The sequence below is a fragment of the Periophthalmus magnuspinnatus genome, chromosome 23 (genome assembly GCF_009829125.3).
Source record: "Periophthalmus magnuspinnatus isolate fPerMag1 chromosome 23, fPerMag1.2.pri, whole genome shotgun sequence".
Taxonomy (NCBI): domain Eukaryota; kingdom Metazoa; phylum Chordata; class Actinopteri; order Gobiiformes; family Gobiidae; genus Periophthalmus; species Periophthalmus magnuspinnatus.
Window position 1 is genome coordinate 16,826,903 of NC_047148.1, and position 12,255 is coordinate 16,839,157.

The following is a 12,255-nucleotide window of genomic DNA, read 5'->3' on the forward strand; positions in this document are numbered from 1 at the left end:
ACTCCAGTACCATTCAGAACACTAGAAAACAGTGTCCTGAAACATACAGACCTCTACAACTGTTAATGGTCAGTGTTGAAAAGCATGAACAACTGTGGTACCTGAGGCCTGAGTCATTTTCTGTCACTATCTTTATTAACATTTTAAAAACTCATGTAGACATTTATATGTTTACATAGCTATTAATACAAGAACAGGTAGGGTATATTGTAGCATGGAAGGGCCAAAGATTTAAGGATGAACTTTGTTTTAAAACATAAAGTGAATGTAAATATATGTAGAACAGAAAGTGCTACAGCTACTGTACCCAGATGTTACCAGAAAAGAATTGTCTATTTCAATGGCCGAGTTGTCAGTATCATAAAAATGAAATTCATTATTTTAAAGGCACCAATCAGCCTTACTGTCTCTATATGGGATCAAAGTGAATGCTCAATCCTGTGGACTTAGTGTATATGACAGCAGTAGTCAGATCAAGTGGGATCTACACTGAAGAGACTTAACATTGTTTTAAATATACTTGCCACCTTTGTTTTTACATTTGTTGTACTGTCATATTTAATATTTTGTGTGGCTTTATTCTTTACTGTTCCCATGTCAGTAAATGTGGAAAAATAAAGATGTGTTTGAAAAACTTCTGTATGCTATTTTTTTCCAATGTCCACTGCTGTGTACTGTATTTGTAAATACTACCTGATAATATTAACATCACTTGAAAAAAACAGGTTTGTTTATGGCACTTTCAAACGTGTCAGACTTTGAAACTTGAAATTGTGGAAAGTGTTTTTTGAAAGATACTGGGAAACGTAGGATGATCAGTGTGTCTTCCGAGTGTTTTCCATAAACATCGTCAGGCTGTGGGGAGAGCAGCTGAGGTGAAATAAAGATATGAATCTGACTCAGATTTGTATCCAAAGGTTACATATGAAATTTGCTTTGAAGGTTATTTACCATTTATAGACACTGACCAATAATTTACTCAACCGCTTACAAAATAAAAATAGGTTTCTGCATTTTTGAAGTTACACTGACCTCTGGTGGTTACGATTGTCTTTGGAGTTGACTGGGTTTTGATCATTTATTTAGGTTTGTGTACTATTTATTTTAGGGAAGACATTTTACATCATAAGCGTCTGTATGTGCAAAATAACATCCAAGGACCCAAGCATTAGCCATTAACTTATTTATTATATTGAATTTAAGAAAAGCAAACACTTGAATAAACTGTTTTGTACATTTGTAGTCTTCAATTCACCCTAGGCTGTCTGGTAGTGGCTGTGGTTCAGAAGCATTCCACTGTATATGAGGCATATGACTATGAACAACCGAGAAGCAGACATGGACAGTCCAGTGCCAACACTGGAATAAGGCAGATCCCAGGAGGCAAGGTCAGGACCCCTCTTCTGCCACTCTCATTGTACTCATACAATACAGATTTGGAAATAGAGACGGGAGGAAGTTGTACAAAAAGTTATCTCAGTCACTTGGATTTATGTGACCACATTTTTACAGTCAGGGTCAGCTTGTCTGTAGACAAATATTACAACATGCTAAACAAAAAAGAAGATGATAAATAGCTTTTAAATACCAATTGGGAATTGCACAAATGTGTGCAACATCTCAGTTGTGTCGCTGTAAACAATAATCATCAGATCCTTTGGTGGATTGAAAAGGCCTTTATCAAAAGATGACATGAAGGTACACAAACCCTAACAAATACTAAGGACAGATGGGTGATTTTAATGAAAGAATGTGTTGGTAAGGGCGCTGAAGTGCATTTACAGTTACTGATGTTCTCTTTTAACCAATGATGCATGTGCAATTTGGATCTGATATAGTACAATGGTTAATCACTTACCAGAGCAATATTACTTAAAACTTTATATTTTAACTAGTAACTCCCTGTCAGAGTACAAAGGCAAACTAAAACATTTTCGGACTGGAATGGACTAACAGTAGCAAAAAAAAAAAAAAAAAAAAAAAAAAAAAAATCTCTACACATTGTGAAGTCCTGAAGGCAAAATATCAACACCAATATTTTTAAGTGGACCAAGTATGCTATATTCTTTAACAAGCGTCCACAACGCCATGACCTCTGAGTTACCTTCATGGCCCTTTTTAGTATATTTGGGATGGTCCTACCATCAAGCTGGAACAGGACAGACACAGCCGAATGAAAAAAAGGGATTTGAGGTAAAACATGAGCCAACAGTAGTTGGAATACTGCTAGGCTCATAAAAGATGGTACCCCGAGATGACAAGTGCAATAAATGGGAGTCTCCGGCGGCATGATATCAGAATTTTGGGGGGGTAGTTCTTGGAGTCTAGAAAGTCTTCCTGTGAATGGCACGTGCTTTGTCTTCTTCGTATTCCCGTTTTGACACCCACATCTTTTTAAAGGTATCCAAAGATGCCAGAATAGATCCACTAAAAGTGAATAATACATACAACATGATTATACAACTGATAACTCTATGAATACTAATTTGAATGGACATAAACCTTCTCTTACCCAATCCATGTGGAGTAAAGCCTCTCTTGAGGAGCAGAGATCTATTTAAAAAAAAAAAAAAAAAGGTTATTTATGTTCATCTCTTTAAATTGCTGAAATTAATCACAAATCTTATGGTGTTCACAGTGCTTGTCGGGAAAAAAAAATCAATAAGACATGAAAGCAAAACCCCCATTACCTACCTTAATCTTTACATCTTTTGGTGCAAGCTTCTTGACTTCAGTTAGCAATCTTTCCCCAAAACCTAAAATAGAGATTACAAAACAGGTACAAATTTATAATAACATTCCCATTTCCACCCTATTGCCCACAACAGCATAAATTAATATTTTTCCACACACTAACCTTTGATGAGTGTGGATCCTCCACATAATACTATGTTGGAGAAGAGTGTTCGTCTGAGGTCCATGTCAGATTTTTGGATGGCATAAGCCAACACCTCATGAATGCCTGAGCTTTCATCGCCTATAAGGTCAGGCCTAAACAGCAGTTCTGGAGCTCTAAACCGAGCGGGACCAATCTACAAATAAGGTTCATATATAAAGTTACAATAATGAAGTGGCATGACAGATGACAATGTTCAATAATCAAATCAGACTTACATTTAAAGTGCTTCCATCAGGCAGCACATATTGTGCCTTCTCTGTTTCTAAAGTCTCATCCTTCTGCGGATTCAGAGATAGATAGCAGGCCCTCTGTGCATATAAAACCATAATTAATATTAGTCAGTTTAGAATAGTGTATAGAAATATGATATCATTACCTCTTTGATGGTGCGGACAACTTCAAACTCTGCAGAAGTGTTGAAGTTGTAGCCCTCTTTACGCAAGAGCAAGCGCAGGTATCGTGAAACATCTCTTCCAGCAATATCAACTCTCATGATTGAGTGAGGGATGGCAAAACCCTCATAAATGGGCACAACATGTGTCACTCCATCCCCAGAGTCCAATACAACACCAGTAGTGCGGCCTGTGGCATATCTGTGGAAGACAAAGCATTTTTCAGTTTGTGCATTTAAATGTTGTCTCCAGTGTCTCAATCACCTCTCTTAAATGAAAAGCACTGGGCATTGATTAAGTAGATAGGGCTGAATAGGGTCAGTTGTATAGTTGTCTACAAGTTTTCTATAATTTACCCCCCAGTTAATAATACCGCACTAAATGTATTGTAATAAAAAACAGAAGGGAAAAATTAAAAGAGAAATTTTGCTATAGTCATATCATACTAGAAAATGTACAGAAATGATGAAGCCAAAGTCATGATCACAGATTACACATTGTGAAACACAAACTAAGCATAAGCACCAATCAGTAGCCAGAAAGTAATATATATTTTGCATAAGAAGTGTTAGAAAAATGCTGGTGAAATTGTTGACACTAAGCAAAACTAATGTTTCATGATTAGTAAGTTTCTTACAGGCTAAGTACTGCTTGCATGGAGATAAAGAGAGCAGGAACATTAAAGGTTTCGAAGAACACCTCCGCTGCCTTCTCTCTGTTAACACTGGGATTGAGTGGGGCTTCAGTCAGCAGAACAGGGTGCTAAAAGACAAATACAACAGTTGTTAACTATGCTCAATGACAATCTAAATTAATTAGCAAAGAAAAAATTAACTCACCTCCTCAGAGAAAGTCTGCAGTTGCTCCTTGGAGTACACATACTGCCAGATCCGCTCCATATCATTCCAGTCTTTTACAATGCCATGCTCCATTGGATATCGTACTGACAATAAGCCTCTGTGTTCCTGCAAGGATTACATACATTTAAAAAGAAATGGGTGTCATTAGCAGTTTTACTTTGACAGCCCTGAAACCAATGCAACAATTGTAAAGTTTGGGACAGCAGAGGGCCTAAATAACCTTCATTTTTAAAATGCACAGGTTTCAGCAAAAAAAAAAAAAATTTAATTTGATCTAATTCAGACTTTCTTTGATTTGTTCATTTAATTTGTGCACTTTTATCTCTTATGAATTTAATCTTGGTACCTCTGCCTTGGGTCCAATGAAGAGATCACCCTCCAGTGCTCCTGCCATCACACGTACATGCTTTGGCCGTCCCACACTGGAAAACGTAAATAAATAAGTACATATTAGCATGGAATAAGGATATAAATTTAATCTACATATATTATAAAGTTTTGGCATCAAGAATGAGAGTGAGACTTACTAATTAGGAAAACAGTATTTGGGAATCTGGTCACCTGCAAAACCAGCCTTAATAACTCCAGAACCCTACAAAAGACAGACAATCACTAAAACCATAATCTGGGAATATAAACTAAATGAAGATCTATAATAGGTTCATTCTCTGAGTTGTGTTGTACAAAAAGGGGAGGTCATGAGACACAGCCTAAGGCCACCAGCAGTCACCAGCCCTGAGTTCAGCTTCAATAACTGTCTTATGAGAGTATTTCACAAACACTTAACAGCTTAGACATTTCTGAATGAAAAAAACAATGTATATGCTGCATCTGTTTGGCTGGACTATCCAGATCATCAAACCCAAACGGGTGGGTCATAAAAAAACAAAATACTCCGCTTTGTTTTGATCTTTCTACTGATATGGTTAGGGCAATGGCAAAGTTAACATTAAGTGCATTAAACTGAAAGTCTATAATTAAAAACACAACTATATCCTCATATGAAACATGGAAGTGATGTGAAGCTACAAGCAAAGTTGACCGGTTGAAACTGTTAGCTTCAGTGTTAGCTTCAGTATTGAGGCTGGATTTCTGCATACTTTCTTCAACTCAACACAAATAGACACACGATACAGAAATAGCAAATTAGAGAAAAATGCTATTGCCCCATGCAGCAGACATAAGGTTATTCTACATGCCCGAGATAATAAAACAAGTATTGCCATCCATAACACAATAGCTACGCAAGCTAGATATTTGCTAGCATGGACAGACATCGGCCTCAGTAGGGTGTGGATGAATGACATCACCATACTTACATTATCAATAACAACCGGCTGGTTAGCTAAAATGTCATAGGAATCCATTACGGATAGAGTGGTAAAGGACGCTTTCTACCGGCCTACGAGTGTATTTTTGCTCGTTTTGTATTTTAATCATGTAAAGATAACGCCCTGTCACTGTGCAAAGAGCAGCAGCCTCGACGCTGTCGACGATCCACCGCGCTGAGTGGCTCGGGAGGAAGCCCCGCCCCTCTACCACAACAGTGCTGTGATTGGTCAATAATTGAGTGGCGTGTATTTTAGCCAATCATATTAACAAATGTCAGACCTATGTTAGGCACTTTAGAAAAGTCACCGCTGCTATTAAAATGTGTTTTTGTTTATTTTTTTAATGACTATTTTACTGAAGTTTGTTGGCTAAATGTAACAATTATACATGTATAATATTTAGCAAAAAGATAATATTGTTTCATTGTCATTGGCCAATAAGAGCCTTGTCGGAAATACAACGAGGCGGGTCCACTCCTGTCCTGAAGTCAGACAACAACTGAGATCGAAGTTTGGGTAGATCGTACAAGTTTGGGTTAGTTCATCTACTTAATATTATTTCTGCTACCGTTTAACAACATTTTCTATAGTGTCTAAGTAGTTGCCTGTTGCAGCCTACTCTTTAGTTCTCCAACAAAATTGTTTTCAGCTGTAACTTCAGTTTCGGGTTGTCAAAAGTCAAAAGTGGCCTATTTCTTGACTATTCTACAATTAAAGATCATACACTGGACAGTTAGAACCTGTAGTTTTGGTGCTATATATTTAGTAGGACTACATGTTTTGTAATGGCCAGACTTGGCACTTCCCAATTGGAATTTGTGGGTAAATTTAGCCTCATTTGTAGAGTCGAGTTGCAGATTCCCTCAGCCAGTGGACTGCACTTTGGAGTCAGCTATCTGCTATTGTTGTTGTTGAAAGCTATTTTACTTTTACGGCCCCTGTGTTTGTGTCTTTTCAGATGGACTTAAGTTAGCTAAGACTGTCCTTGAATGTCATGGCCAATGCCGAGGAGCAGACTGAAAAGTGAGTGTTCTCATTTACATTGTATTGTCTAATTAAATTATATTAATAGGATCCTCACAAGGTAGCTCCTGGGTGTCATGCTCATTCACATTTCAAAGCATTTCTCAAAACAATTCCTTCCTGATTTGAAGGATTTTGTAAGGATCAGATGAGGACCTTTCCAAAAGATATAATATTTTGATTTGAATTGCTTAATTGCTATGACCCCGGAGGACAGTTACCATAGCTTGAAACCTATGAATACACATTTAAATCCAGAAAAAAAATCTGAAAATACATTTACAAAACTCCTATACAATAATGTTTTGCTATCATGTAATAAGCATTGGTACATAGTATATTGTATAAATAGTCCCTCTGCTTTAATCTCAGACACTGCTGGGTGTGCTTTGCTACTGAAAAAGATGACTACAGTTCAGAGTGGGTGAGTCCATGCCGGTGTAAAGGATGCACTAAATGGATCCACCAAGAATGCCTTCAGCGGTGGCTCGATGAGAAGCAAAAAGGGAATGTTGGAGGTGTAGTCTGCTGTCCACAGTGTGGCACTGAATATAAAATTGTCTTCCCTAAGATGGGTAAGTAAAAGTAACTATACCACCCTGCATCTCTTTTTATGCAAACAAAACTAACTATTGAACCTCCTCTAGGGGCATTGGTATATTTCCTACAGCAAATAGATGGTGCCTTGACTCGGATCAGTCCTTTTGCGGCTGTTGGAGTAGTAATGGGCACTGCATACTGGTCTGCTGTTACATATGGTGCTGTGACTGTCATGCAGGTCTAAAGATTCCACACAGTTGGTTACTCTTTGCACTGTACCTTTTAAACAAACCCCCTTAACTATGTATATTTTAATACAGGTTGTTGGACATAAGAAAGGTCTTTGCGTGATGGAGCAGGCAGATCCCCTTTTCCTGTTGATGGGTTTACCCACTATCCCTGTGCTACTTGTCCTGAGCAAAATGATCCGCTGGGAGGACTATATTGTTAGACTCTGGCAAAGATACTCCTACAATCGGAATTGCCCAGCTGGTAATACATAAGAATGTCAATATGTTGGTCCATAGAAAGATTCATATACAAATATATTTTAATCTTTGTTGTATCTGTCATTCCAGGCTCAAGCCACATGCCCCCGCGGGTTCCTGTTGACGGGCCAAGCTCGGGGGATCATATCTCTGTGTCCCGTACTCTCTGTGGAGCTCTTATTTTCCCTTCTGTGGCGAGTCTAATGGGAAAACTGCTGTTTCATAGGGTATCTTCTAATCTTCAGCGTACGGCTCTGGTCAGTGTTTGATTATGTTGTTGGTTATATTTTGTGTTTTTCTTTCATGCTTAACTGTAATTTTGTGTTTTCAATTTCACACAGGGTGGGATAGCGTTTATATTAATTAAAGGAGCATTAAAAATATATTTCAGGCAGCAACAGTGCCTTGTTCAAGTTAATCGTTACATACTCAACTATCCAGAAAGAGAAATACAGAGTACAGGAGCAGAAGAGGACACAGAGGATGGTGAAAACTGAGGAGTTTTCCTGCCAAACACTCATGTCATGCATATCATATATGAGATTTGGGTTGTATATATAATATATATATAAAATTTTAAACTGAAAAGAAATAATTACAAAAGGCTTCTTTCCTTTGTCACTTCATATATTTAATATATTTGTAATAATTAAGCTATTTAAACAGCTGTTTGTGTGGTGGAGGGTATCTTGTGTAAAGCAATTTAATTAAAGATGTTTCATCTTTCCATTGCTTCCTTTTCATTTTCTTTGAAGTCATATTAAAATATTTGAGAGCTGCCAGCTTGCTTTTTCTGCACACTCCTGAAGGAGAACACATTTGACCCAAAGTTTTTATTGTGCTGTATAAAGCAGGTCTCCAAATTGTTTCTCTACCTGAATTTATGTTCATCTCTGAACTTGAAAGCGTATTTCAGAGATTCCATGGACGCTCCTTCACTTTGGACTGGAAGGCCCGCCTCCTTGCAGAGCTGATAGGTTGTCCTCTTGTTCTCTTTATTTTATTGGTTGGTGCTCTTACACGACTGGAGCAGAGGAAGAGGAAGGGAGTGCTGTGGCTGTAGCCAAAACATGTTACAATCTTTGATGATATAAAGCCATCATCTCTTTAGTTTAATTTTCTTCGTTGATCATGAGAAGAGTCACACTCTTTGTCAACGGGTCCAGTACCAATGGAAAGGTAAATAACTGGAAATCATATTCAAACACACAGATAGTCTTTTTTGTCTAGTGTGCAAATTTCTTTAAGCATTTTGCAAGCAAAGTAAAAAATAAGTCAAAATGTACATTTGTTGCAAACAGGTGGTGGCTTTTTACGGTTCTATGGACGATCTCCTTTCTGTTGCCAGCTCTAAACTGGGCATTAGGGCCTCCTGTGTTTACAATGCAAATGGTGGTCTTATTGACGATATAGCAATTATACGGTAAGTGCATTAGACATTTTCCATCGTGTAGTCTGTATGATGTCTTTTCATTCATTACACAGAGAGGATGATGTACTCTACATATCAGAGGGAGAGTTATTCAAAGGTATAATGTCATTTGTTTGTAGTTTATGTTTGCAATAAACAATTGCAGGAGGTGAACCATGTTATTATTATTTTGTTACATCTTAGAGCCAGAGGAGGAACAAAAGGCACCTGAGGCTGGTCAGATGCACACTGATTGGTTGACGCTTAATGTTGGCGGCCGTCGCTTCACCACCACAAGGTATGGATTAATTCACTGCCATCAGTTCATGTGAGACACCATAGCAGATTTTGTCACATTTGTTTTTGTTAAGGAGCACATTGGTCAGCAAAGAACCAGACAGCATGCTAGCTCATATGTTCAGAGAAAAAGGTAAAAACATTCACCCCAACTCTACAAAATCAAAATTTTTACCTGCTATTTCTTTCTTGATGTATTTTAAGATGTGTGGGGCAACAAGCAGGACTCACAGGGAGCTTTTCTTATTGATCGAAGTCCTGACTACTTTGAGCCTATCCTTAATTACTTGAGACATGGGCAGCTAATCATCAACGAAGGCATAAATCCTCTAGGTATACACAGTTACACATTCAAATGGGCCTGAGTTGGGTCTGATTATATTGATGTTAATATTTATATTTCTTTCTTTTTCTCAGGTGTGTTAGAAGAGGCTCGATTCTTTGGCATTGAGCAGTTGGCTGAACGACTTGAAACTCTCATAAAGGTATTTAGGAAGATTTGTTACAGTGTACTTGGTTTATCCTCCTGTTCATTTAAATCCCTCTTTAGTCCACTCAGTCTCCTGATGACCACTCGCCTTTGACCCGGAAGGAATTTATTAGATACCTTTTGGCCACAACCACTAAGGCTGAGCTACGCTGTCAGGTTCATATTAAGTTGTACATTTTAAGCAATATTTGAAAGCTACAATATTAACTTAACCTAACATATTTTCTTTTAGGGTCTGAATTTCAATGGTGCAGATTTGTCCCGTCTTGATTTGCGCTATATTAACTTTAAGATGGCCAATTTAAGAGGAGCTAATTTGATTTATGCTAACCTCAGTGGAGCAAATCTGGAGAGGGCTGACCTCTCAATGGCTTGTTTGGATGTAAGTGCTTTAAGATAAATAGGAAACACAGAGTTGAGTGGGTAAAATACTATAATTTACTGCTTTCTTATTGTCATATTTTACTCTTTACTCTTTGCTACATAGGGTGCCAATCTACAAGGAGTAAAAATGCTCTGTACCAATGCTGAAGGAGCGTCTCTCAAAGGCTGTAACTTTGAAGATCCTGCTGGGAGCAAAGCTAATCTAGAAGGTGTTTGTTATTATTATTGGTGTTGTTATTGTATGAGATAAAATCTGAAGAGAACAACTTGCTTAAAAATTACTTTTGCATAGGAGCCAATCTAAAAGGCGTGGACATGGAGGGTAGTCAGATGACAGGTATAAACCTAAGAGTTGCTACACTGAAAAATGCCAAGTTAAAAAATTGTAATCTAAGAGGAGCCACACTGGCTGGGACAGACTTGGAGGTAAATGTCTTATAATTATTGTTTGATGAAATCATGCATAACATCCTATGATACAAAATAAAATACTGTCTTGTAGAACTGTGACTTATCCGGATGTGATCTTCAAGAGGCAAACCTGAGAGGCTCCAATGTGAAGGGCGCCATCTTTGAAGAGATGCTCACTCCTCTGCACATGTCCCAGAGTGTGCGCTGAATCTTACTGCACTGCTCAGGAAAAGTAAAATACTTGTCGCCACTAATCTATAAATATTCTCAGGGCTGCATATGGCCATCCTATGTTTTTCACACCCTAAAATGAAAAGTAAAGGGTATACAATGAAAAACATTATTTTTTTAATTAAAATGAAAGGTCTCCATGGGGATGATGTTGTTTTGCCTGGAATGTTCCACGGAATTACATAACATCAATTTATCCATGGAGATGCCCAAAATGATATAAATTTACAGCACAACATTCCAGGAAAAGCAAGAACATTTTAACCAACATCAGAACAAGTACACAGTGCAGCTTCTTATTGAGTTAATGGCTATTTATATTGAACATGAGAATGGAGACACCTGAAGGCCAGTGAATCTTTTATTGTTAAAGAAACCATTTGTATTTTCTATCCATGATGTCAATGCTACTGAACCATGCAGCTATTGATTGTTGGCCATGTTGCCTTGGCTTGATTCATTTTTGTGGTGCTAATTTTATTGTAGTGTTTGCATCAAGATGTGTATTTTGCTATTACTTGTAGAACAGCAGATGGCGCTATTGTATCACAACCATAGACTATATACAGTCTGATCACAAGGTGCTAATGACTGTTGACTGTTTATACATATGTGCTTTCAATAGACAATGCACAACATAAATACACCTGATTTATAAATGCAGTGCTGTCTCTTGGCGTTTTCTGATAAATGTGATTGATCAGGAACCTACATATGTGTAAAAACTGAGGGCACTTTGTACTTAGACAAAGTGATATTTTAATTTGTTTAAGGGTGAGACTAGTCTGCATGTGGACAGTGGCCTCAAATGGACATCTTTGTCTTGTAACAACAATAGCACATGAACAGCTATCATTAACCATAGTCACACTAAATGCAAAAAAATGGAAGACTACATAGGATCAAATTCAGACATTTGGAGAGGAACATCTGCAATGTGTCTGCACTTCTTGCTGGGTAGGCTGTGTTAATTTGCTGCATGAGATTTGGCCTGGGACCCTATTTATTCATAATATAGACAGCTCCGTCCTGAGGATCCTATAAAATTTCACTATAAATATAATTTTCAGCTTTTTATGTTTTATATTTCATTGGAATGGATGCCGTGTCTGCCATGGGATATTGACACCGAAAATATTAAAACGTAACAGATGGTACATTCTAATGGCTATTTGCTGACCATACAGTGTGGGGGTGTTGTGCAGCTATATTTCTTATGTGACCGTGGGTGTGCTTGTGTGTAGGCCTATGTGTGTCTGGGGATGTGGCTTTCAGAGCTGAATGAGAAAACGCTCTCCTTCAGCCAAATAAAGCTGCCCATGTAAACTCCACATTCCTCCGTTTGTGGTGTGTCTGTCTTAGACTCAATCCATGTCTTTTTTATAGAAGGAGCAGTCTGTGCGTGAGTGTTTTTTCTCAAAGGCAGTTTAAAGGTGTCTGGTTGAGTGTGCACAATTCATGATGTGGGTGAAACTGGTATGTTTTTTTCATGATTTAC

At 37.8% G+C, this 12,255-nt stretch overlaps 3 protein-coding genes across 3 annotated transcripts; 2 read left to right on the top strand and 1 right to left on the bottom strand.

Annotated features, from left to right (window-relative positions):
* Positions 1-1,167: 1,167 nt before the first annotated feature.
* Positions 1,168-5,688, bottom strand: actr1b (actin related protein 1B). The gene is made up of 11 exons (XM_033989058.2): positions 5,471-5,688; positions 4,679-4,743; positions 4,498-4,573; positions 4,131-4,256; positions 3,929-4,053; positions 3,276-3,492; positions 3,115-3,207; positions 2,858-3,032; positions 2,695-2,756; positions 2,513-2,553; positions 1,168-2,427 (listed from the first exon to the last, which is right to left on the bottom strand). Exons 1-11 carry the CDS (start codon positions 5,516-5,518, stop codon positions 2,325-2,327), a joined length of 1,131 nt encoding a protein of 376 aa, XP_033844949.1. The 5' UTR covers positions 5,519-5,688; the 3' UTR covers positions 1,168-2,324.
* A 268-nt stretch (positions 5,689-5,956) lies between these two features.
* On the top strand, positions 5,957-8,046 carry marchf5l (membrane-associated ring finger (C3HC4) 5, like). The gene is made up of 7 exons (XM_033989063.2): positions 5,957-6,017; positions 6,441-6,505; positions 6,878-7,080; positions 7,153-7,283; positions 7,366-7,537; positions 7,624-7,790; positions 7,875-8,046. Exons 2-7 carry the CDS (start codon positions 6,477-6,479, stop codon positions 8,028-8,030), a joined length of 858 nt encoding a protein of 285 aa, XP_033844954.1. The 5' UTR covers positions 5,957-6,017; positions 6,441-6,476; the 3' UTR covers positions 8,031-8,046.
* Positions 8,047-8,555: 509 nt separating this feature from the next.
* Positions 8,556-11,420, top strand: kctd9b (potassium channel tetramerization domain containing 9b). Its single transcript, XM_033989056.2, has 12 exons — positions 8,556-8,712; positions 8,835-8,956; positions 9,019-9,062; positions 9,149-9,242; positions 9,316-9,374; positions 9,446-9,574; positions 9,659-9,726; positions 9,792-9,887; positions 9,964-10,113; positions 10,219-10,324; positions 10,408-10,541; positions 10,618-11,420. The coding sequence occupies exons 1-12, from the start codon at positions 8,665-8,667 to the stop codon at positions 10,732-10,734; spliced, it is 1,167 nt and encodes a 388-aa protein (XP_033844947.1). The 5' UTR covers positions 8,556-8,664; the 3' UTR covers positions 10,735-11,420.
* The last annotated feature ends 835 nt before the right edge of the window (positions 11,421-12,255 follow it).